Source organism: Heloderma suspectum, chromosome 7 (assembly GCF_057233095.1).
Source record: "Heloderma suspectum isolate Gila_16-S chromosome 7, 16-S_ref, whole genome shotgun sequence".
Taxonomy (NCBI): domain Eukaryota; kingdom Metazoa; phylum Chordata; class Lepidosauria; order Squamata; family Helodermatidae; genus Heloderma; species Heloderma suspectum.
This window is the reverse complement of record NC_139464.1, coordinates 45,838,710-45,862,949: the sequence shown is the minus strand read 5'-3', so window position 1 is coordinate 45,862,949 and position 24,240 is coordinate 45,838,710. Positions and strand designations below refer to the sequence as shown.

Below are 24,240 nucleotides of genomic sequence, written 5' to 3'. Positions count from 1 at the left end.
CAAGGCCAAACGTCAGTGAGCATGATTAGCAAGGCAACATCACCCATCACTTGCATTGTCTCTAAAGTTTACTCTAAGCCAGCTTTCCCCAACCTGATGCCCTCCAAATGATTTGGATTACAACTGCCAACATTCCTGCCCAATGACTAGGCTGGCTAGGGCTAATGGGAGTTGAAGTCCAAAACATTTGGAGGGCATCAGGTGGGGGGAGGCTGCTCTAAGCCAACAAGAGGAGAGTGACTCTTTTCAGCCAAAGAAAGCCTTCCCCATGTTTTTGGAGCAAGCCTTTAATTTCTTCTTCCCCTCTCTGTCTTCAGCTCAGACAGGCCCTCCATCCCATCCCCAGATCAGCCCAAATCTCTTATACCAAGCTCCTTGGAAGCAACTAACTGTTATCCCCCTGCAGGGCAGGAGGGGTGGGGGGGGGGGAGAGAGAGAGAGAGAGGTCAACAATCTCCTGCTGCTTTCCTACCTTCTTGAAGAGATATGGAACAGCATCGCAGTAGATCTTCCGGAAGGTAGGGTGGTTTGCCATGTCATTACACTTTTCTTCCAATAAAAAGACATGAAAGGATATCAGTAGGAAGAGAGAGGAATGGGACACCTAGAATTTGCTAGCTGCTCATCATCTTTATCAAGGAAAATTAAGTGATATTAGCAACTTCACATCAACGTAATTCCTTTTTCTGACTGCGAGAAAACAATGCAATAGATGTATACATTATTTAGATATGCATAAATTACTGGAATGGAGCTCTTGCATTTACATTTAGACCAGAAGAAATGACTGCATACAAAAAGATTTAGGTAATAGGTGTGGAACAAATTAGGTCCAGGAATTAAAATGTTCAAGCGCAACACCAAGGCAGTTTAGGATGGTGAACAGAAGTTGGTGAAGATGCATCTTATGTACGTACACATGGAAGGAATACACAGTTATGCACTTCCTGCTTGTGGGAAACAAAAAAGGTGCTGCTGTTTCCATCGTGTTGATAAGTGTGCTACCTGTTCCCCTCTCCCCATCTCTTTCCTGCAGTACCACCAGAATCAGCGATCTCAGAGTGAGGTCAGGCCAGGTACAGATTCTAATACAGGCAGGCAGAGAAGTCAGGACTGCAGCCACTTGCAAGTCAGTGACTGATTAGTTGACTCACTCATGCTGAAAGTTTTGGTGCTGATCATCCAGAGTAGCAAGGACATCCAGAACACAGGGGAAGAGACTAAACATCATCCCCTTGTCTCTGTTGGAGCCTTAAGAACTGCACCAGAATGAGACCATAGGGCTTAGTGTGTTGTGCCTTGAGGAAAATTGAAAACACCTGGTTTCCAGAGTGGCTGGGTATATTTCTGCAGCCATCATAGGCCCCCCCAGAAACAGCAGGAACATCCGGAGCACAAGGGAAGAAACTAAATATCAACCCTTCCCCTCCCCCACCTTCATCTCTGCTGGAGCCTATAAGAACGGTCTCAGAATGAGAGAGTGGTGAATGGGAGAGATAAGCTGTTGCAGGTTGTAAGAAATCTGGTTGCTTTTTCCAGGTTTTGGCACTTTGGGGGGAAATAGTTGCTGGTTGTCTCATTGCACTGGGAAAGTTTGGTGTGTCTGGCTCTGGCTTACGTATTAGTGATATAAACTGACATTGGGTTTTATTGATTGATATTGTCTATTTTGTAAAGAATTTAAAATGTAATGTTAGTATTAACAAAATGAATAGTTTGGGTTGTTAGTATTATAATGGTGTATTATTGCAACTGATGTATTGATATGCATTCCTGGTTTTGTACTGCTGTTCTTCTGTGAGCTGTTTTGAGCATGTTGTGTGGCAAAGCGGGATACCAGTTAAAATGATGATGCTGATGATCCAGGAGGAAAGGTGAGGGTGGTAGCTGTCTCTTTCTGAAAGCTCTTATCATGGTCTTTTTCCTTACAGTGATCATACCCATATTGTGCCAATCCAGAAACGTAAGCCAAACAGACACTACTCTTGATATATTATAGAGGGGGGTAAAGGTTGGTTGGAAAAGCATCCAAGTTAAATAAGAAAGGTGTACACAGACCTACATCCATTTGGCTCCTGTGGACTTCAGGAACTGCTCCTCTACTCAAAGCAAAGCGGTGGCTGTTACTTAAGTTAGGCACCAACCGAAGAAACGGATTAGCATAGTTTACCTCATTAAAGTTAAGTTACTCCGAAGCGGTTTGAGAGCATCATGTTGGGTCATTAAGAGCAGTATCCGACTATATGCAGTGACTAAATAGAACACATTTGTTCATTCATTCTTTCCAACAGTTAAAGGGCATTTAAACTTAAGTTTGCCATGGACCAAGGGCACCTTCTGCAGCATCACCAGGACACTGCCCTAAACAAGAACACAATTTATATATAGCAGGTTGGCTCTGGCCACTGAATACAAGCCCCCTGAATTGCTGCACAAGTAACTTGTCTCCTACGTGAAACCTCACCTGTTTTCTTTATGCTATGGCCAACCCTTCTGGACCAGCCCACAGGGTGGATTAGGGGGCTCCACATGTGGCACCAGAAATCGTCATCACTGTCCCCATCCTCATAAAGAAGCCTCAGCCGGCCACCAATCACAGTGTCCACTACAGCCATCCGTGTGCGAGAAACGCGGCTCTTGTCCACCACTTCCACTCTCATGCCTTGGCGGAAAGGATACTTCATGTTCTCAGTCATCTGAGTAAACAAGAAGAGGGACACTCTGCTGCCTTCCATGTCACATAACCGACTTCCACAGTGGCCAATCATCAATTGCTATCAACACTTCTACGTTTCTACCTCCAGAGAGCAGCCTTGCAGTTCTTCTTGAATGGGGGCTGCCACATGAATCCAATGAATCCTGTATTGGCCCCAGGAGCGTAGCCAAATCATTTATAATGTTAGAGGGGCCTAGAGATCCATAATGCTTAAGTTCATTATTGGTGCAATTCCCATGCTAGTAAGCCTCTGAGCATGTGCAACTGAGTCAAAAGGCCGATAACAGCCTTCTCAGTGCATTCCTTACTAATGAGCAGAAAGCCTTACCAAGCACTCTGCCTGGGAAGCGAAGTTTGTTTGCAGGTGGCTGTGCTTGAGAACCAAACACTTCTAGCCTATTCTGGGAATGAACGCTAGGGGTGCTTGCTAGTGTTGTGCTGCCTCATTGCTGACATGTATTGTATAAAACCCATTTGACCCAATGGCTCATGGTTCAGAGAAGCTGTCTGATCCAACCATTGGGTACGCCTGTGTGCTGTAAGTTACCCAATAAAGTACTCCTTGTAAGTAAACCTTTGAGTCTGATTTATCACTATCTTGGCACCTCTAACCTAAAAGTTCAACGCCCACTGCAGGGGTGATACAACCCCCCCATATCAACATAAAGGCTGGGTTCAGTCAACACAATAACCCACACTCAAAGGTTGAGTGTGGGTTGTCATTGAACCATGGGTTCTTGTGTTGTCTGAACCCAGCCACAATTGCAAATCACCACGAACAACCATGAAGAGAACTCATAGTTTGTTGTTGGGTTGTGAACTGTGGGTTGTTTGTGGTTAGCAAACTATGGTTTGTTAGTGCAGCTAGGTTCAGACAACATGAAAACCCACATTTCAATAACAACGCACAGTTCAATGACAACCCACACTCAACCCTTGAATGTGGGTTACCATGCTATCTGGTGCAAATCTCACCTTTGGCATGAACACACTACATGGCCTTAGACAAGCCACTCCCTCCATTTCTCCCCAGTCTGCAATATGTGGATAATACTGACCTACTTTAGAATGTGATTTTAAGGATTGCTGAGATGATGTATGAGAAGGACTTTGAACACTCAAAAAACCACTACAGAAACAATACTAAAGATTATTATAAAACAAGAGGCTTTCATCCTGATCATCATACCTATGCTTATTCAGAAGTAGATCCAACAGACTGAAATAGGACCTACTTCAAGTAAGCTTGCATAGGATGGCAGCTTTTATGATATAGTTCAGGCCCAGCTAGCTTCAGCAACTCACTGAGCCTCCACCAAGAGAAAGCCTTCTTTCTACCTAATATCCCATCTCTAAGTATGGCAGTCTCAAAAAAACAAAAAAGAGAGAGGAAGAAAGACATAATGAAGGAGATTCCCAGCCCTCTCCCTGCAGCCACTAACCAACTTCCCAGAATGATCAACACTGCCAGCGATTCCAAATCACTGCTGGCTAGCATGCATTTTAAGTTGCGAGTCTGAAAACCGCAAAAGCTCTTCCTTCAATCCGCCATCTCACTATTCAGAGGCACAGATTATGAAGAAAAATCCCTTCCGGCCAAGGATGCTTTTTAAAACATGCCACCAGGGGGAGCCTCTCTCCCCTCTCCAGCAGTGAAAATAGCAGATTTTATACTTCTGAACAGAATGGGGAGTTTAAAGCAAGCCAGTGAAGATGAACACTAAAACAGCTGGACCTTAGTTACTCTTTATTAAAAGGTCTTTTGCCCAGAGCACATCATGGCATGAACATGGGAGATTACAGCTAATATATTCTAACTCCATTAGGCAGCACTCAAACACTTAGAAGAAAGTCTACCAACTTTACACCATATACATTTATTCCCAAACAGGGCTCATCCTTGCAACACATATAGACATGTGCAGACTGCCTTTCTTTAACCACTATGTTAGCTATAAATCTGTGCCCACCAGAGCTTCAAGGCAGAGGCAAGATCTTACTGTGGAAATTAAGCATTGCTTGTCACCTAGATCCAATTTGAACAGGCTAGTAGAAGATTGGACAAGTCAGCCTTCAGCCATCTACATGCAGAGCTTTCTTCCTCACCTTTATATGGAAATCCACTGGGATGGTTCTGGCTCCCACAAGTTTTTTCATGAGGTACCCCTTCCAGTTTGTGTACTTGGACTGGATAGCTGCACAGAAAGGGATAAGAGAGCTAAAGTAGTGTTGTTCGTGTCAGCAAGAGCAAGCAGAATTAAACACAGCAATTTCTCTGCTTCCATGTTTAACTTAAAGCCTCCATTAGGTTCATGCTCACCCTAATGTTCACCCTGAGCCTCATGCTCTGTTCCTTTAGAAACACTGTGGAGCCCTTGAACACAGGCCTCAGCTGCATCTAAGCCCCAATGTCCACTTCCCTGAAGAAGTGTGTAAATTTTCCAACCGTGGCCTAGCTCTGGACTCAGAATGGAACTTTTGGACAGGCAATTATGTGTCACCATGAAGTTCAGCCTTTATACTGTGACCAGCCAACGCATGTTCTGTACTACATGCAGCCAAATTCTGCTAAGTGCAACAACTCATGGAATTCTTGGTTTGTTTTGCATAAGTTGTTTTCATTGTGCTAGCCATGGCGAGGGACAAGGAGCTATGCAAGGCACTAAAGTCTGGTCTGGCCCCTGGAAACTATACTTCTGGGCTCTTGGCTTTTGAGGTTTTACACAAAGGGTAAAGAGTGATGAATATGAGCAACGCTGGTACAGGAGTGAATTGCCCAATGTCAGAGTCATCAATGTTGATCTCTCTTTTACCTAACCACCCTATGTGGCTCTCACAGTGCATAGGTCTGTGAAGAGTATGGTGAAAATGGAAATCCGTTAACTAAATTGAGCGGCTATGGAGAAAGAAGCAATAGGCAGTCTTTGCTAAAGGCTTGGATACAAGGGAGGGACCAAGCAGGGTCTGGACCAAGACAAATTTCAATCTACAGACCTTGAGACCCATTTCTTCTTCCCCTCTGCTATCCCAATCCCCTGACCAAAAATCTCACATTGTAGGAACTCTCAGATTTGCAAGCAGACATACAAATTAAGTACTTTATCCTAATGTTCCCAATTTGCCTAATTTAACCCAAAGAATTCAGGGTTTATAGTCACTAGATCCAATGTGTATGATTCATCTTGAGTAGGTAAAAGACGGACGATGCAATTGTGAATTAACCAAAGCCCCAGAGCTGGGTGAGATGCAAGACACGTACACTGGGGGGGGACCAGGATTTTGCTGTTAATGGCACACCAGCCTATAGGATGCACGTCCACAGTTCCCAAGTTGACCCAGAAGTCATGGCTGGAGTCACTCTCAAAGCCTTCATAACGTAGCAGTGCCTTGTATCCTGCCAAGATGGATTTTTTGGAGACAGGAAAGGGGTAAAGAATAAAAATAGGTTATTAAATCTTGAACACTGTTGTCCTTCTTTTCTGACAATTATAGCAATTGTTTCTGCAGGACAACCTCGATTCTCTCAGACTGGAGGTTGCCTCCAGCCACTGGTCTTCCACCACTGGTTTTAAGAAGCTCTTCAACAGTGTAGTGAACTTTGCCATTTGGAAACATAGCCTGGTGTCCCAATTCAGCTCCCCAAACCTTTTGAAATTATTCCCTGTTCCAATTAGTATGGCTACTCTCAATGCCCATCCTGAACCTTTGGCTGGTTTGCAGCACAGCCTGGCAGTTCATCTCCTCATAGCATATTTGACCAGTGCTCTAGCACCTCCACTGTTTTCTGGGCATGGGATCATCACATCCAAGGGCTTGCTGCCTCCAACCCTTCCCCCTCTTCTATGACCCACCATGACAACAAAGATCACCCAAGGATACCCACTTAATAACAGACCATAGCTCAGGGGCTTTACATGTATAAGGCCCCGGGTACCACCAGTTAGTGGCTCTCAAGGACAGATATGGGGGGAAAAAACCTAATTCCTTGGAAAGCGGCTGCCAGTCACAGCAGACAATACCAATCTAATGGCATGGGGCAGCTTCATAATGCTATCCATGTACCCGTGAAAGTGCATAGACTGGTATTCTGAGTAGCAGCTGCCTCATAGCTGTGCAAATTCCTTCCCTATTGCACAACCTTGTTGCCACTTGGGCTGGGGTGTGGCAGGAGGGGCTAAGCCAGTACTTAGAAGAATTCTATCATGACCTTATACGAGGGAGCCAATCGGGTGCGTATTGCCGAGACCAGGCTGGATGAAGCAGCAGGCTCTGTGTCAGCTCAGCTGTTTCCGGCTGGGTCTTCAATACAGTATCAACATAGGGACAGAAGGCAGGGAGGTGCCATGGCCAGAGTCCATAGAGTTACCACCCCAACCACCCCTCCAGCAGACTGCCTTTACTGAATGTATGTTGCTGACGCTGGCTCTTGGGATGGACTGGCGATTCTGTTGGTGTACCACCCACCCCGCTGCCTAGCAGACTCTCTGACTAAAACCATGGAGGTGGGCTTGAGCCACCAGTTTTTAGTCCTGGAAGACTTGCAACAGCAACCTCAGCAGCAGGAACATCTGCTCCTGGCTGGAGGTATTGCCATCTAACCTCCTCCAGGGTGCAAATGCTGTTGTACGAGAGAGCTACTGCAGCCAACAACACCAGCCCCTGGGAACAGCAAGCCTCTGGTTTTTAGTCCTGGAATTTTTCAACATTCACGTGGAGGCCATCATGTATATGGTCACTCAGGATTTCAAGCCTGCCATGCTAATCATGGGGCTGCCACAGTGCGTTTCTAACCCTACACATGTTGCACTCAGTGTGATGTTCTGTATTGGATGAGGGCCATTTGTGAGTGAGAGCACATTCTCTGACCCTTTTGTCATGGACAGAACATTAGCTGATGAGAGGAAATGATGGGAGCTCCAAACCTGCAGACGTGGGTGACCTATTAAAACTGCCTGTTCCCGGAGGCTGTTGATCCAACAGGATTCCAATCTGCCCTCAGGGAGTTTTCCGCTGACTTGGAAAGTCAGAGCCCTCCTATCCAGTGACTTCCCGTCAAAGCCCTGGTTGATTTTTGGAATACTGACTTGATCAGACCCATTGACACAATTGTTCCTAGCAGAGCCAGAATGGTTCCCTAATTTTTTTGGAAAGCTGCTGTGTGACTGCAAGAGGGATTCAGCTGCCCCAGCTGACAAAGCATCTCAGCCCCAGCTGACAAAGTGTCACGGTAATAAGTAGTTTAGCAGACAGGCAAGTTAGGCATCACTGCGAATTTAGCAACATGGTGAGGCCACAGCAGTCAACTCTTCTCCCTGGTGATAGTAAGTAACATAAACAAACACAATAAATGAAACAGCTATGAATTTAGAAAGCCAGGAGGTGTGTGCAGACTATCCAGTGTATTGCACGGTGTGTCACATGTATGACTATCTGCCACTGGAGTGAAGTGGTGAATGTGGTGATACTCAGCAACGAGTATCTGGCTCTGAGGGAACAGGATCAGTCCCTTGAATCAAAGGCAGCTGACATGGAGAAGTTGAGAGAGGCTGAGAGGTTGGTGGACAAAGCTTTTGGGGAAAAGATAACAGCATCCCCCTCTTGGGGGGATTACTCCTGTGCTGCCACAGAGAATGAGGGTTTGGGGAAAGAGAATATCACTCCCAGGAAGAGGGAAAAGATCACTTAGAAGGACTCTATTCCTTGGGCAGAGGATATGCCTCTGGGGGCTCTTGGCAGTGGGAGATTCAATCATCAGAGACACAAACAGCTGGGTTTGGGAGAGGCATATAGACCACATAGTAACTTGTTTGCCTGGTGCAAAGTTGCAGATGTGTGACACCATCTAAATAGTCTAGCAGATAGTGCTGGGAAGGAGTCAGTGGCCGTGGTGTGCGTCAGTACCAATGACCTGGAGACTGTAGTCATGCAGTCCTGGAAGTCAAATTTAGGATGTTAGATAGGAGACTGAAAACCAGGACCACCAAGATAGCTTTCTCTACATGCAGGGACAGCTAAACAGGTGAAGCTAAGAAGTCTCAGTGCATGGATGAGTTGAAGGAGAAAGCATTATAGTAATGGGTGATTGCAATTTCCTGCACAAAGACTAAATAAATGCATGTTCTGATCAAGACAAAGAGGTAACATTTCTACATTCCTGAAACAATTGTGACCTAGAAGAGTTTGAACGTGGAACTGACCAGAGGGGTGCCAACCCTAGACTTAATCCTAAGTGGTGCTCAGGACCTAGTGTGAGATGTAAATGTTGTTGAACCAACTGGAAACAGTGACCACAGTGCTATCAAATTTAAATTATATGCAAGTGTAAAATTGCCAACAGAGTCCAACACACTCATATTTGACTTCAAAAGAGGAATCCTCAAAAATGAGATTGGTAAAAAGAGGGTTGAAAGTGTAAGTCAAGACAGTCAAACCTCTCCAGAACACTTGGAGTCTGTCAATTTCATTTACATCTACTGTTGCCCACATCAAGCCTCCAGGTGGAGGCAGATACACATTCAAATAAAATCAAACAAACAAATCCCTACTCTTTTCTGTTATCCCTTTAAGAGACCCACCTGCAATCTTAACAACAGAGGCAATCCAATACACACGACTGGGAAGCACAGCATCATTGTTCAACACTTCCACCTTCATCCCTTTTATCACATCTTCCCATTGTTCATAAAGGGGTACCTGCAAGATGCATCAGGGAGAGCATGGAGTGATGCAGCAAAACATGAAAAGGCATAGATTGAAAGAGCAGCAAATTAACAGCATCATTTATATTTGTGTGGGCAGGGTGGTGGGGGAGGTGCATCTCAGAACAGACATTATAGTGAATTGTGGGTTATATATGGCCTAGCTTCCATTTCTGAAATACAGCACCTTTCTAGTCCTCGTGGTTGAAGACAAATCTGGCAGAAGGGGCAGGGGACATTTCTTGCTAAAGTCTAAGAAACCAGAGGAAGAGGGGCCCCAATAAGAAGCGAGAGAAGAGGGCCCTCAATAAATGGCTGTAGCTCAGTAGTAGAGCCATATGCTTTGCAAGTAGACAGTCCCAGGTTCAATCCATGGCATCTCCAGGTAAGGCTAGAAAAAACCCTGCCTGAGATTCAGGAGAGCTGCTGCCAGTCAGTGTGGACAATACTTGGCTAGATGAAACATTGGTCTGACTCAGTATAAGGTAACTTCCTATGTCTGGAATGGGCTGTTTTCATGTTCATTTCCACAGTCATAAGTAGCATATTTTTAATCAGACAATGCAGGTTTTCCATTTTTATAGAATGGCAACGGCTTATAGTTAATTCATTATCATTATTATTGCTGTTTGTACTGTTGTAACGTAGATGATTGCAACAGTTTCTTTAAAACTCTTGCTTTTTGACAATACTGACTTAGGGCACAATCCTGTGCATGTTTAGATAGGAAAAAAAGCCTACAACTCCTAGCATTTCCCAGCCAGCATGGCTGGCTGGGGAATGCTGGGAATCGTAGGCCTTTTTCCAGTCTAAACATGCATAGGATTGCGCCCTTAAAGACCATGATAACACTTACTTTGTTTATTTTTGCCTGAAGAGGGATTTTGATATGTCAGAGAATGGAATGCTTTTTGAAGTTACTAGAGAAAATGTTAATTACAATATATAAATAGCTTTCTATGAAACCACCGCTTCTACATTGATGGAAATGGCCAAAATGTCTCTATGCTTTTAACTTATTGTTTATATTTTAAAGTTGGTTGCTGGGTCTAGCTGGGATCCACTTAGAACAAGGAGCGGTGAACCCATTTTTCTCCAGATGTTAGTGGACGACAACACTCATCATCCCTAACCATCGGTCATGCTGGCTGGGACTGATGTGAATTCCAGGCCGAAAATATCTGGAGAAAGATGGGTTTCCCACCCTTGAACAACAAGATGCTCTTAAGCATTTTATTTTAAGTGTGCAGTTTACAATATTATTAAAGTAATTTTTCAACTCTCTCTCTTATCTAGAGGAATACGTCAGAACCCAGGTCCTGCTACAACACAACACTTGGGTGAGATAGAAAGCAGGGAGTGCTCACATGTTTGAAACTACTAACAGGTGCAGCCTTGCATCCATGGTCCTGCAGATGCACTCCCCAGTCAAATCCTACAATGAGAGCTAAGAGGACAAAAGAGACCATCAAGGCCATTTCAGTACAGAAGGCTCAAGGTTGATAAACAGATTTAATACAACAGATACAAGAAGAGGTATGATAGTATATATATTTCCTTGGAGCAGCTTCCTGCTGGCATAAGAGCATGCAAGTTTTTCAATCTGCACAGAAATCTTTATCCAGCAAAAAGGGAGAGGTAGACAAAGCTCAAGTATCCCAAGAGTAAAATAGACAAGTTTTTAGTCACTCACTTCCAAGAGCAGCCTACTCAAACTTTTTTAAAGGCAGCACAGATGTTACAGGGTGATTACTTAACCAGAGATCAAGAAGAAGGTTCCCTCATCCCCCCATTCACACCCACTTTACCATGGTTAGGCATTACATAGGCATCAATATTAACCATTGATAAGGCTAACAAGTGCCCTCTGCTTAACCAGGTTTGCTAATCTAGTTTCAACCTCAGCTAAGAAATGAACTTGGTTAGCCTTAACTGTGGTTAGCTCTGGTGCCTATGAAACACCTGACCATGATTAAGAGGGAAATTACCTCTGCATCAGCCCCAAGGCATTCACATAATGCTAACCAATATGGTATTAAGGGCTGCTGTAACTGCAAACCAGTCTGCCAGTATATCCCCGAAGCCTGTACACTCTTAGATCAAACAGAAGATGGTCCAACAAAAATACTGCCGTAGCTATCAGATACCTGAACCAGGAAAAGATGTAGAAAGCACAGTAAAGCTTGAAATGGATTCCAAACTAACAATCACTAACAGATATCAAAAGCGGTCAGAGAGGTCTGAGTTTTTTCTTTATAACAGAGGAGTAATTGCTTCCAAACCACTCAAATAAGTATCCTTCCAGAGCCCCTTTCTGACCTCGAGAAAACTCAGAATAGCATAATCACTGAACTGGGATCCAACCATGATTCAACTTTTGGTTTTTTTGTAACCTTCAGCAAATTCCAAAACTTTAAGTAAGAGAGATGCACCTGACGGATGTACTCTCTCACCAAGAAATCACACATACAGAACTGTTAGGAGCCCTCCCCCCCAATTAAAACGCTATCCTCTAAAATCAGGGAACAAACTATTAAAACGATACAAGGCTGGTATCTCACTCCAGTGCGCTTCTCTTATATTAACTCAGACAACAATACATATTGCTGGAAGGGATATAAAGAACTAGGCACCACACAACAAATGTGGTGGGAATGTGGGAAAGTGAAGAAAATACGGGACTTGGTTTTTCTAGAAATTAGTAAAATAGGACAAAGCATATAAAAAACACCAGAATTAGCATTACTGGGAATATTTCAAGGTAATAATGATAATTTATTACATAAAACACATAAGCTTTCTAACAACTACAGCTAGACTATTGATAGCCAGCAAATGGAAATATCTAAAAGGAATCTTGCTTAAAGAATGGTACAGAGTATGGCAGATTGCATTATTAGAAAAATTGACAAATATTAAATTAGCAAAAGGACAAAGAAAAAAATTTTTTGGAAGAATGGTACAGTTTTATTGTTTACACAAATGCAAAGAAATGATGGAGTGTTCCCTCTCGCTACAAAACTCTTTGGTTATCATAGAACAAAAAGGTACTATACGTGATTAAAATAACAAAGAAGGTATACGTATTAACAAATTGTAATGCATGTTTTCAAACATTAAAAAAATCACAGCGAAAGTTTAGTTTAGGTTATATATTTGTTCTTAATAAAATATATACATCTTATCATTGTTAATAGAGTAACATGGATACTTGTAAACTGTTGTACAATTTATTATGCATTTGCTGAACAAAGTTGTACAGACAGATACTGTACATGTATTATAATGGAAATGAAATAAAGAACAGATAAAATTAAAAAAGGGCTCCCAAAAGGCCTTGTAGTCCAACCTCCTGCCCCAAAGTCAGAGCCATCCTCCTGCCAAGCCCGCTCAGATGAACTTATGCAACCAAGACTACTATGTGCCACCAGCAGAGGCAAGGTACCCTACAGAAAGGGCCAAACAAAGCAAGAAAATGAATTACATGATATGTCCAAATGCTGCCATTAGGGAAGGATCAGCACTTGCTGAACATCTAACCCTGCATGTAAATGTTTAAAGGGGATGGAGCAGCACTTTCAAGTCCAGGAACTGGCAGCTCTGTCCCTCATCTTCATAAACCTACGCTGAAAGCATGTGATTACACATAGTTAATAGTACAGATATGAAGGCCTGAAAAACCCCAGAGAAAAATGGGCTGGGGAGGAGGCACAGAATTTTTATTTATTTATTTTTACACACACACATACCCAAGCCTATTTTTATTCTGGGGATTTTTAGGACACCCAAAAATTTTTCCAGGTTTTTCCCAAGCCTTCACATCTCTAGTTAAAAGCCATGGAGAGGGAGATTCTATACTACAAGTAGGAGGCTGTTTTGGTTAACACTATCCAGTTTGAAACGCTCCAGTTAAAGAGGGGAAGTGGATGTTCATTCCTCTGCCTATATATTGCTTCACCTTGCATCTTATAATGGTTATTCTTCTCCCACAGTTGGGATATTTTATACAATCAAAAAAACCTTTCATCATGTCCATAGTTTTGATAAGCTTCCTATTTACTTCAAACTGCAAAGTGAGTGACAGTCTCTTACTTCCTCTGCCTGTTGTTCACACTTACCATCCTGGCCAGTTAATGTTCCATCTGCCAGTTGCCCGGTCCCCTGTGTATGGAGAAAGGCCCCAATTTTAGCAGACCAGGCTGCCTTGTGCAAGACTTTGGCTTTTTTCGTAGGTGGTTTGCCCTGTGAAAGTGTAATAAAACAAGAGAGAACAAAAAGATGTAGATTTCCAGTAGCCTTCCAGTAGGGCAAGAGACAGACAAACCTTGCTGCCTCCAATATGAAAATGTATAGATTAAAACTATCAAACCAGAAGAACATATTTCTAGAAGAGTGGCTTTGCTAATCTCTTTTTGCAAATATCAGAAACTCTTTTTGACACTGTAAACACTAGCAAACATACTGCAGCCTTCCCAAAGCTAAAAGTGAGTTTGACAGACGTCTTTGATAAGATGTTGCATGAGATTTTGTAGTTTAGGGCCTTTCGCACCAGAAGCATTGGACAGAATCACTTGTAGGCTAGGAAAGCTCATAGTACGGTACCTTTGCAAGTCTTTAAAGGTGCCAGGGGATTCTCTCGGCCATTCAAACTAAAAATGAAGGTAAACCATTCAGAGCATTCTACAACATTCACTAGGGAACAAGAACGGGGCACTTTCCTTGCCTTTCCTACTCATGGGTTCAGAATGGATGACATGATTAAGTTAGAGAGAGAAAGAGAAATATCCAGCTCTGTACCTGACGGGCCCATGAATCAACCTATATAGGAAGAAGTGGGGAGGGGGGAATTCGCTATTATTTACAGATATCTATGCAATTTGAGGAAAACTCTCTCCTTCCAAGCCACTCTTTTATTCTTGCATTATGCCATACCACCAATATCATCCTTCCCTCACAGCTAGTAGGCCTATGGTTCTCCTCCCCGCTGAAGCCTCCTCTCATACAGGAAGCTCATACAAAATCATACTCTTCTCCTATTCTAAATTGGGGGGAAAAAAACACCTCTGGTTGTGTATTCATAATCTCCTAGTGTAGATATGAATCACTACTCCAGGGCTGGGTAACCTGAGACCTCTGCATTCAATCAGTTCAGACCATTGGCAAGAGTGATCTGTCCCTTCCCTGAAGTCCACTGCCTTGGGAGGAAGAGGGAGGGAGAGAGAGAGAAAAAGGGGTGGAAGAGAAAAGGGGTGGAAGAGAAAAGGGGTGGAAGAGAAAAGGGGTGATCCACCCACAGCCAACATGCAGCCCTGAACAGATAACCCACAAGGGAATGCGACCCTCGAGAGAAAAAAGATTGCCCACCCCAGCACTAGTCCAAACAAGGGTTGCTCATACAAGACATTTTCCTTGTGTGCGTGTAGTCAATTTGAAATAACCACAACTCCTAGGTCCCCTAAGTAAAAACAAATAAGGATTTTTAAAAATCCTACTCTACAAATACATGCACTGAAAGGAGGAAAATCCACCTGCTTGCGACTCTTTGATCACCTATGAGATGGAATATGAAACAATGGTTAAGGTGCAAATGACCTGTGTTAAATTATCTTTAGTAATATGATGGTGCATGTGGGAGAATAATTGTTAGAAGAGATCAAGAGTTTTCTAACCTTAACTCTCCTGTCCCTGACAAAAGCTCTTCCAAATAACTAGAACTACCTTTTGCTAGTTACCTAGTCTCATCTGAAGCCCCTGCTTCATGGGAGAATGGCTTTTCAAACGTCCCTGGCAGGCATCCAGTTATGTTTACAGAAAGCAGCACCTTCAAAGAATGTCTTCCTTTTCATGTACGCCTACGTTTAATCAAGGGTAACCTCATTAAGAGGGTGTTGCTCACCTGCAGCCTTGCCAGGATGCTGGCCTTCTTGGAGTTTGAAGAGTAGCTTCTGGAGCAGGAGACGCTGCAGAAACGTTTGGTCTTGGAGAAGAAGGCATCTTTTGTGCCCACAATGCCACACATTTCACAGACAGCTGAGGGGGCACAAATGCAATAAGCCTCAGCAGTGGGAAGCAAGTCAGTTCCATTAGAAAAGCACAAGGCTACAAAAGGGGAGCATTAAATCTGGTTGACTGGGAGGTTCCTCCATAAAGATGGGAAGAACTGTTTGTGCCCCTCCCCAACAGATAACTAGGGGAAAACCTAAGAAGTGAGGGCAGATAGTAACACAAAGGGGGAACAAAGGCTTACTCTGTTAGCTAAGAGCAATTGTTCTTGTCCTAGCATCTGATCTGAGCTAGCAAATTGAAAAGAAAAGGAAGAAAGCAGAGCCCACAGTGTGCTTTAAAATCCCAGAGAGACATCTGAAGGAGTAAAAGAGAGCCAGTGAAAAGGATTTATTACACTGGCTATGAGAAGTGTCAGTCAAGTTGGATAGAAAGCAGACACAGCTAACAGTATCGTTGCAACTGGAAAGCAGCGAGCATAGCCCATGTGTCTAGGCTTAGAACACAGAGCTCAAGAAAGAACCAACTGCCTGGATGGATCCAAACCTGACACACTCACACCCCATGTGAAGGCTGCCCCAAAGCATTTCAGTATAATGTGCTCCAAGTAGGAGCTCTAACGTATGAAATTTGCTTACAATGTGGATGGTGCCCAGCTGCAACTTCATTTGATGGAAGTCAGAATTGGATGTGTTAATTTTATTCCAGCACCCACATTTGGGACCAAATGAGCTAGGAAGAGGGGTTGCAACAAATAGAGACAGGATCCAATACCATTCCAGTTAACACCAAGTCACAATTTTCAAGAATAGTTTTCAGGCTACCATGAAGAATTGCTGGATACAATCTGATATACTTCACTGTGTGTGCATTAATCATTTTATGAGACTGCACCTAGAGTTTTTGGGACTGCAACTGCTCTTATTTCAGAATTTTCAATCACATCACCCTACCTTTGCAAATTTGGCCCTCAATTATTCCACATGTCTCATCTCACTACAACACTTCTTACTAACAATTTGACACTTTTCAGTATACAATTATCAAGACTGCACATTCTGGAATATCTTTTATTTATCAAATTTATTTGGAGTACATAATTTGAGTTTTCTTAACAGAATCTTTGCCCAGAATAAGAAATAAAGAATTAAATTCTGATTTAAGCTTATGTGTTTTAGTAAAAAAAAAAAGTCTCTAGTTTTAAAACAAACTATGAAAATTCAAATACAATGTAATAAAAAATTGTATAATTTAATATACCTCTACATACAAGATTCCATGACTGATACTCAGGTCAAAATCCTTAAATAAGACAGATAGCTTAAAATGGCTCTTTGAAAAAAGACGCCTCTAGATTTGAAACAGATCAGGGAATTTGCTTGGGGAGTAGGGGCACATGAAATTAAAGCTTGAATCCTTCCACGTTTATTGTTTCTCCTACAGCTGTTTTTTCATGCAATATTATACAACTAGGCAGCCACACTCCTCCCCCCCCGTTTTTAAATTGGGAAGTTGATATTTTATTTTTGGCTCATTCTCCAAATGCAGTATATCCCACCAACCAACACCTACCCCGCTCTAGACACAGCAAAGCTGCCTTGTCTTCCATCAGCTACAGACTGTCTTTGCCACAGAATAGAACACCGGTACCTGGCTCAGATCCATTATCATCTAGCACTCGGCCGGTAGGTGTTTGGGTCTGTGAAGGGGATGCAGGCAGTTCCCCAGTTTCATGATCTGCAGCTTCATTCTCACTAGAGTCATCCAGGCAGGAGGTACTGCCACTGTCCCCACTGCTGCTGTAACGCCGGAAACTATCATAACCCCCAAAGAGATCCAGGTCATCATCCTCTTCCTCCTCTTCCTCCTCATCCATCTGGTCCAAGGATGAAGCTTTACAGTGGCCAGGAGACTCCAACTAGCAGCAAAACAGATTGGACTATGTTTGAAACACCCACAGGCAGTAACACAGCATGACAGGTGGGAAAGATGCATTCAGTTCAAATATCAGCTGCAGGATCATCCCAGGTGGTCATTAACAAAGGATTAATTGGTAACTGTATCAATGAGACCCTACACTCCCTCAATATTGTTCCCTGTTTGTTGATTTAAAAGATTTCTATGCTGTTTTCAGCCAAAGCAGCTAACAATAACAATAACAAAAAACAGAACAATTTAAAAACAAATTAATCTGAATTACCAACAGAAAATACACACCAAAGAAATCGGGTAACAGCAACAAAACCAAGGAAAGAGCAGAAATAAAAGATGATCCATTACAATTACAGGAGAATGGAACTGTTTTCAGCGGGCACCAAAAGGACAAAGTTAGTACCAGCCAAATATCTCAAGGAAAGTAGGATGAATAAATAAAATGAAATTACACCTTTGTTCCTTATTTATTCTGTTCTTTACAATCTTTAATCCTGAAGCCATAATTCTGAAAGGGATTATATTTATTTATTACCAAAAGGTCACAGTGAGAAGCATTACAAATAGGCACTAGATTACAATCAGAACATGGTGGAAAAAGTTGTACAAATAGCAAGAAAAACATAAAAACAGATGAACATCCAAAAACATGCAAAATCATAATTCAAGATGGAAGTGTACATCGTTCTAGTCGTCTTTGTGGTTTTCAAGGATTGTAGTACCAAAGCTTTTCAAACCAGTTTTTTCTCATTTTTTTTTATTCTCAGGGAATACTGATTTGTATTCTTAAAGGAACTTGTACATCTGCTGTAGAACCCTTACACACTGCAGAGGATGCTGGGGAATGCGCAATAGCTCACCTTGAATCCATTTCAGGTGCTAGCCTGATCCACTGGGCCTGGCTGTCACCTTAATTGAACTGACAGAATAACCAGGCAGGGGGGCAATTTCAGGGGAGTCCAGGGACCCTTTTTGCCTCCAAGACTCCCACATAGGCTGCATTCCACCGAATGCTGGGATTCATTTATTTTTTTTACCCCTCAAAATGGCCATGTTAATGCTAGGGAGCGCTAAATGGGCCAAATATACAAAGCTAAATCTGACCTATATAGTGCTCCATAGTGTCCCTAGAGCATTCTTGGTACTGCCACCTCCCCCACAGCCTTATATTGTAGGAAATGATCAGTACGTGTGGACATATCACATTCCAAAATGTTTGCCTGCCATGATCAATTTTTCACTGAACGCCCCTGTCAAGCACTAGAAGGCCAGGATCTCTTCTCGATCATCCCAGAATACAGGACACGGAATAATGGGCTCAAGTTACAGGAAGCCAGATTCCGGCTGAACATCAGGAGAAACTTCCTGACTGTTAGAGCAATACAATGGAACCAATTACCTAGGGAGGTAGTGGGCTCTCCCACACTGGAGGCATTCAAGATGAGGCTGGACAGCCATCTGTCAGGGATGCTCTGACTTGGATTCATGCATTGAGCAGGGGGTTGGACTCAATGGTCTTGTAGGCCCCTTCCAACCCTACTATTCCAAGATTCTAATCCGAGTTCCCAGAAGTAGAATTTTAAGTGGCCTGTGCAATCCTTTTGCACACTAGAAACTTAGGGCTAAAGCAGATGTCATAACAAACACACAACTGCTACTAAAAATGGCAGCTGTGTATCTAGATCCCCCTACCTCTCTGAAACATTTAGCATAACTTGTCTCATGTTGTGATACTACCATATTTCCCCACCATTAGCTGCCAAGGATGAGGAAGGGGGCAGAGTAACACAAAATATCATGACATCATGACACAAGGTTAAGTTCTACTAGATATTTAGAGGGGGGCAGTGTTTGAGGAAACTGAATGCATGCAGGTAGTATCCAATGCTGCCCACGTGCCTTGGCTTATTCTGTTGAGCCCGCAGGACTAACCCCCAGAAACAAGTCAAAATTGTCCCAGAACGGGACAGGTCAACGAAGCTGAGAATTCTGCTGACCTGTCCCCTTACAGAAAGTAGCTTTTTGGCTGAATTCCAGCTCCTTTAGGAGCCACTAGCTTCCTCTTGCCCATGTGGGCAGTGTTGGATACTGCCCATGGCTGCCATTTTTGGCAGCCTCCATTTTATTTATTTATTTATTTATTTATTGCATTTATACCCCGCCTTTTTTCCTCTTGCAAGGAATCCAAGGCAACTTACTTTATCCACCTCCTCTCCATTTTATCCTCACAACAACAACCCTGTGAGGTGGGTTGGGCTGAGAGTCTGTGACTGGCCCAAAGTCACCCAGTGAGCTTCCATGGCCGAGTGGGGACTAGAACCCGGATCTCCCAGCTCCTAGTCCAACACTCTTGCCACTACACCACACTGGCTACTAACATGTGTCTACTAACAACTTGGCCCTTAGAATGGGAGAAACTGAATTGCCCAGCACCAGCCATTGATGTCCCTGGCCCGGCTAGAATTCAGAGGCTGAAATCCAATCCTCAAGCCACTGCTATATATGGCTTATTTCATCCCTCCCAAGATTTACAAGTGCAATCCTGGGAAAGAGGATTGCCAACATTAGATGCCTATGGTCCATGATGATGTAATGCCTCATAAACGAGACTTTTCCACTATGTGCGTATATTGAAACATTTGGAAGACTTTAGTACCCAAATCATCAGGGTGCTTTGAAACAAACCTCCCCTAAGAGTGCCAGGACCTTTGCATTACAGGTGGCAAGACTGTGAATCCCATTCATCCCAATGGCAAACATCAAGAAAGGACACCAACATGCCAGCTGCTGGATTCAAACTGGGACCGAGCAATGTAACAGAAGACAGAACACTGTTGTTGCAAGAAATACTAATAATGATTAGAAGAACATTATATGACTTTAATGCTGCCAGCCTTTCCTAGACCTGAGCTGCTGGATGAACAGCAGTTTCAAAAGACATCCACGCAACGTTGAAAAGACACACTGCAGCAGCATAGAAAAGCAAGAGAAACTAATCAGGTTCACTAATTCTATGAGTGAGTGAGACCACAGCCAGTCTGGGAACAAACTCAACAAAAGCATTGTGAAAGTCTGTTTCTACAGCGTCACACAAATTTTAAGTTACTCTCATCTTGGCAAAAGCATTCCTTTCCCCCCTTTATATAGGTGGGGAAGTAAACACACCCTAATTGTCTGAACAGCAAGTGGTACCAAGGGTTGTTTCTCTCATCACTTGTTACTGTTGGTGTATACACAATTGTCCAGAAATTTATATTTCAAGCCTCAGTTCTGTTGATCTCTCTTTCATGAGTAACAAAAACTGATCCTTACAGATCTGCTTACCCGTCACCTGAACTGAATACAGGGATGACAGCTCAGGGTGTTTTGTAATCTTCTAGATTACAGTGCAGCAATAAGCTACAAACTTTTAACTGAAACCCTACAACTTGGTTTTCATGGATACACGATGGGCAAATGTAAATTTAGTCTCAGAGATATTAAATATCAAAGAGATTCACCTTCCATATCTGGCACAATACTTATGATATGTTACTCATTTCAAAATTATAACAAGCGTACAACTCAGGATCATGTCAGACAGGTTAGCCTGATCTAACCACCTAGCCATACTCACAAAATCAGGGTATTTTTCCCCCTAACATTCATTGCATGGTTATGGGAGAATTGAGGTTCCTAATCTGTATTAGTGTTTGTGAATATGAAACAAGAGCAGGTAGTTATTCTAGATTAATCAACATGAAGAATATGCACATGTGGTCTTGCATATGAGGGGGGCAAGAACAAGAAGAATGCTGTACTAATTATATACTGACTGAGTCAATTTACCCAAGAAGACACTAATTACTACTGCACCAGTAGTCTCCTTTCCCAATAATCCCAGTGCTCATCTAGTTCTTATTCTTTCGTATCTGGAACCATTTCACCAAATATGTCTTAACTTCATTTCCAGTGTTAATCCTAGCTTCTTCAACAAAGCATTCCCTGAATCCTCACAAAAGCACATTTTCTGCAATCCTTAACCAATTAAGACCACCAATCCTTGGGCAGTATTTAACTGTGTCATTCCGCTAGTGCAAATGATGTTGCACTAGCGGAAACTAGGTTCGGAATTATGTCAAGGAGAGAATTCAACTAACATTATATTTGTGCAAATGTGGTTGCGCAAGCAGTTGCAAGTGCAGCCCATTATGCAACGGGTTACACATTACACTTGCGCAACCCACTGTGCAACTGGTTGTGCATTATGCTTGTGCAACAAGTTGTGTACTTACTTGTGCAACCAGTTGCACAACTGATTGAACAATGGGTTGTGTATGTGTAATGCACAACTGCTTGCACAACAGATTCAGCAGCGCTCTGCTAGCATTATTTCAATTTGTAGAATGACACTGTTGGACACTGCCCTATGTTACATTATCAAACCCTACCCTTACTCCCATCTATTATGCAGCCAGATCTTCTTATACACACTTATATCAGAAGTTGTCCCACTAAGTTCACTAGGGCTTATTCATTAGTGTGCATAGAATTGCAGTTTAATTATACAATTGGTGCTTAAGCATTAAATACCAGTAATCTGGAAATTACCTTACTTCTTCCACATACTTACTATTTTTACTGGACAGTTCACTATGCAACCTATTTCTTAGTTTTAATAGCAGCTAGTTACCCCGGATGGTAACTGGAAATAAAGCCAGTTAAGGACCAATCATATGCATGTTTGGACAGAAAAAAGGCCTACAATTCCCAGCATTTCCTAGCGAGCCATGCTGGCTGGGGAATGCTGGGAATTGTAGGCCTTTTGTGATAATTTCATAAGCAAGAAGGAGCAAACGTTTCATACACACAGATCTCACACACAGAATACAGCTAGTGAAAACTGGGTAATAGGCCAGATCCAACACTCTTAACATTAAAGGTTAGCATATAACACTCTAGCAGATCTAACACTCTAGTATTCCAGTGCTAGAAGTAGTTTTCATGTGTACAGGATACACATCAGTCAGCCACATGGATGGCAACAAGAGAGAGAGAAAACGAAGACTTCCAAAGAACATAAAATTTGCCCCTCCCCCTCCTGTTTTTAAAAACTTTTGCCAAGAGTAGATATAAAGGAAATACAGTTGTGGCACGTGCACACACACCCCAACGAAATAAAATGAAAGGGGGGAGGGCACAGAAGAGGTAAAGGACACTCAGAGTGGAGTGAGTTTTATTCCACACGTTAGATTTCGAAGAAAAACCGTAATGGCTACCATCCTAAATACACTTTCTCTGCAGGAATCCTATCTATTTTGACTGAGTTAACGTTCAGGTAAACGTACTTGGGATATACTGATTGAGGATGATAAAGAAAAGCACTTCAATTAAGGGCGCAGTCCTATACATATTTAGACAGAAAAAAAGGCCTACAATTCCCAGCATTCCCCAGCCAGCATGGCTCGCTAGGAAGTGCTGGGAATTGTAGGCCTTTTTTTCTGTCCAAACATGCATACGGTCCTTGTTGTTGTTGTTCAGTCGTGTCCGACTCTTCGTGACCCCATGGACCATAGCACGCCAGGCCTTCCTGTCCTGCGCTCTCTCCCGGAGCGTGCTCAAGTCCATATTCATTGCATCGGTGATGCTATCTAGCCGTCTCATCCTCTGCCGTCCCCTTCTTTGGTCCTTAACTGGCTTTATTTCCAGTTACCATCCGGGGGGGGGGGTGGAGGGGGGCGAGCTCCTTGTCCCGGTGGGTGGGGAACCGCCTATGAGGAAATCCATTCCATTTTGACGGGGAATACCCCTTCACTCCCGGTAGGAACAAGTACAAGGCCGAGGAAGCGCACATGCCCAAGAAACTGCCCCAGGCGTTGTTAACGAAGCCAGCACCGTCACCTCAACTTTTACCTCGCCTTCTTCCCGTTCCATGGCGCCCTCCTGCCCATGCGAACAAGCGAGCCCAGCCAATTAACGGCAAGACGCTGCCGGGCGCGCGCTCCCGTCCCCCGCCACAACGCCGAAGCCGCCAATAGCCATCTCAAACACCACCGTCCTCCGTTTATCTCGCAAGCCCATTGGTCTGTACGTGTTCCCGCCACCGCCAATGGGCAGAAAGAATAGATGGCAACCGGAGAACGGACGTGGTGGGGGAGAATCCACCAACCATGTTGTTTGCTCTGCCGCAAGGCGTTTTGGGAGTCGTAGTCCTCTGGTTAGCTTTGCAGAGTTTTCGACAATCCGCCTCTCCTCGCAAGAACAAAGGCACGTCGTCCCCTGCTGCTGCAGCATGATAAGTCCCAGTGTAGGAGGAGTCCCCAGCCGCCTGAAGAGCGTTGAACGCCGATCGCCTTCCTTTGCAAACTGTCTGTCAGTAAAGGCCTGATTGGGGGGAGGGGGCCTTGCGTTATAATAAGCGTGCCTAAAAAACGGGGGGTCACGAAGAGTCAGCTGCATCTTGCATTCGCGATCATTCGCCTTTTAGCAATGTAATGTATGGCTGTGAGAGCTGGACTATAAGGAAGGCTGAGCGCCGAAGAATTGATGCTTTCGAACTGTGGTGCTGGAGAAGACTCTTACAAGTCCCCTGGACTGCAAGGAGGTCAAATCAGTCCATCCTAAAGGAAATCAACCCTGAGTGCTCATTGGAAGGACAGATAATGAAGCTGAAGCTCCAATATTTTGGCCACCTAATGCGAAGAGAAAACTCCCTGGAAAAGACCCTGATGCTGGGAAAGACTGAAGGCAAAAGGAGAAGGGGACGGCAGAGGATGAGATGGCTAGATAGCATCACCGATGCAATGAATATGAACTTGAGCACGCTCCGGGAGAGAGCGCAGGACAGGAAGGCCTGGCGTGCTATGGTCCATGGGGTCACGAAGAGTCGGACACGACTGAACGACTGAACAA

General features: G+C 43.5%; 1 protein-coding gene across 4 annotated transcripts in view; it reads right to left on the bottom strand.

Annotated features, from left to right (window-relative positions):
• Window positions 1-23,277, bottom strand: part of L3MBTL2 (L3MBTL histone methyl-lysine binding protein 2) — a 32,913-nt gene extending 9,636 nt beyond the window's left edge. For 2 of the 4 annotated variants that reach the window (XM_084809948.1, XM_084809946.1), the window contains exons 1-10: window positions 23,242-23,277; window positions 16,990-17,335; window positions 15,311-15,444; window positions 13,533-13,656; window positions 10,782-10,861; window positions 9,292-9,409; window positions 5,976-6,110; window positions 4,823-4,911; window positions 2,465-2,696; window positions 473-549 (exon numbers count right to left, since the gene is read on the bottom strand). In XM_084809948.1, coding sequence (XP_084666074.1) covers window positions 473-549; window positions 2,465-2,696; window positions 4,823-4,911; window positions 5,976-6,110; window positions 9,292-9,409; window positions 10,782-10,861; window positions 13,533-13,656; window positions 15,311-15,444; window positions 16,990-17,026 — 1,026 coding nt within the window. In that variant the 5' untranslated portion in view covers window positions 17,027-17,335; window positions 23,242-23,277. The remainder of the gene's footprint in view (window positions 1-472; window positions 550-2,464; window positions 2,697-4,822; window positions 4,912-5,975; window positions 6,111-9,291; window positions 9,410-10,781; window positions 10,862-13,532; window positions 13,657-15,310; window positions 15,445-16,989; window positions 17,336-23,241) is intronic. The other 2 variants (XM_084809944.1, XM_084809945.1) reach the window with 1 other exon arrangement.
• Window positions 23,278-24,240: the final 963 nt, after the last annotated feature.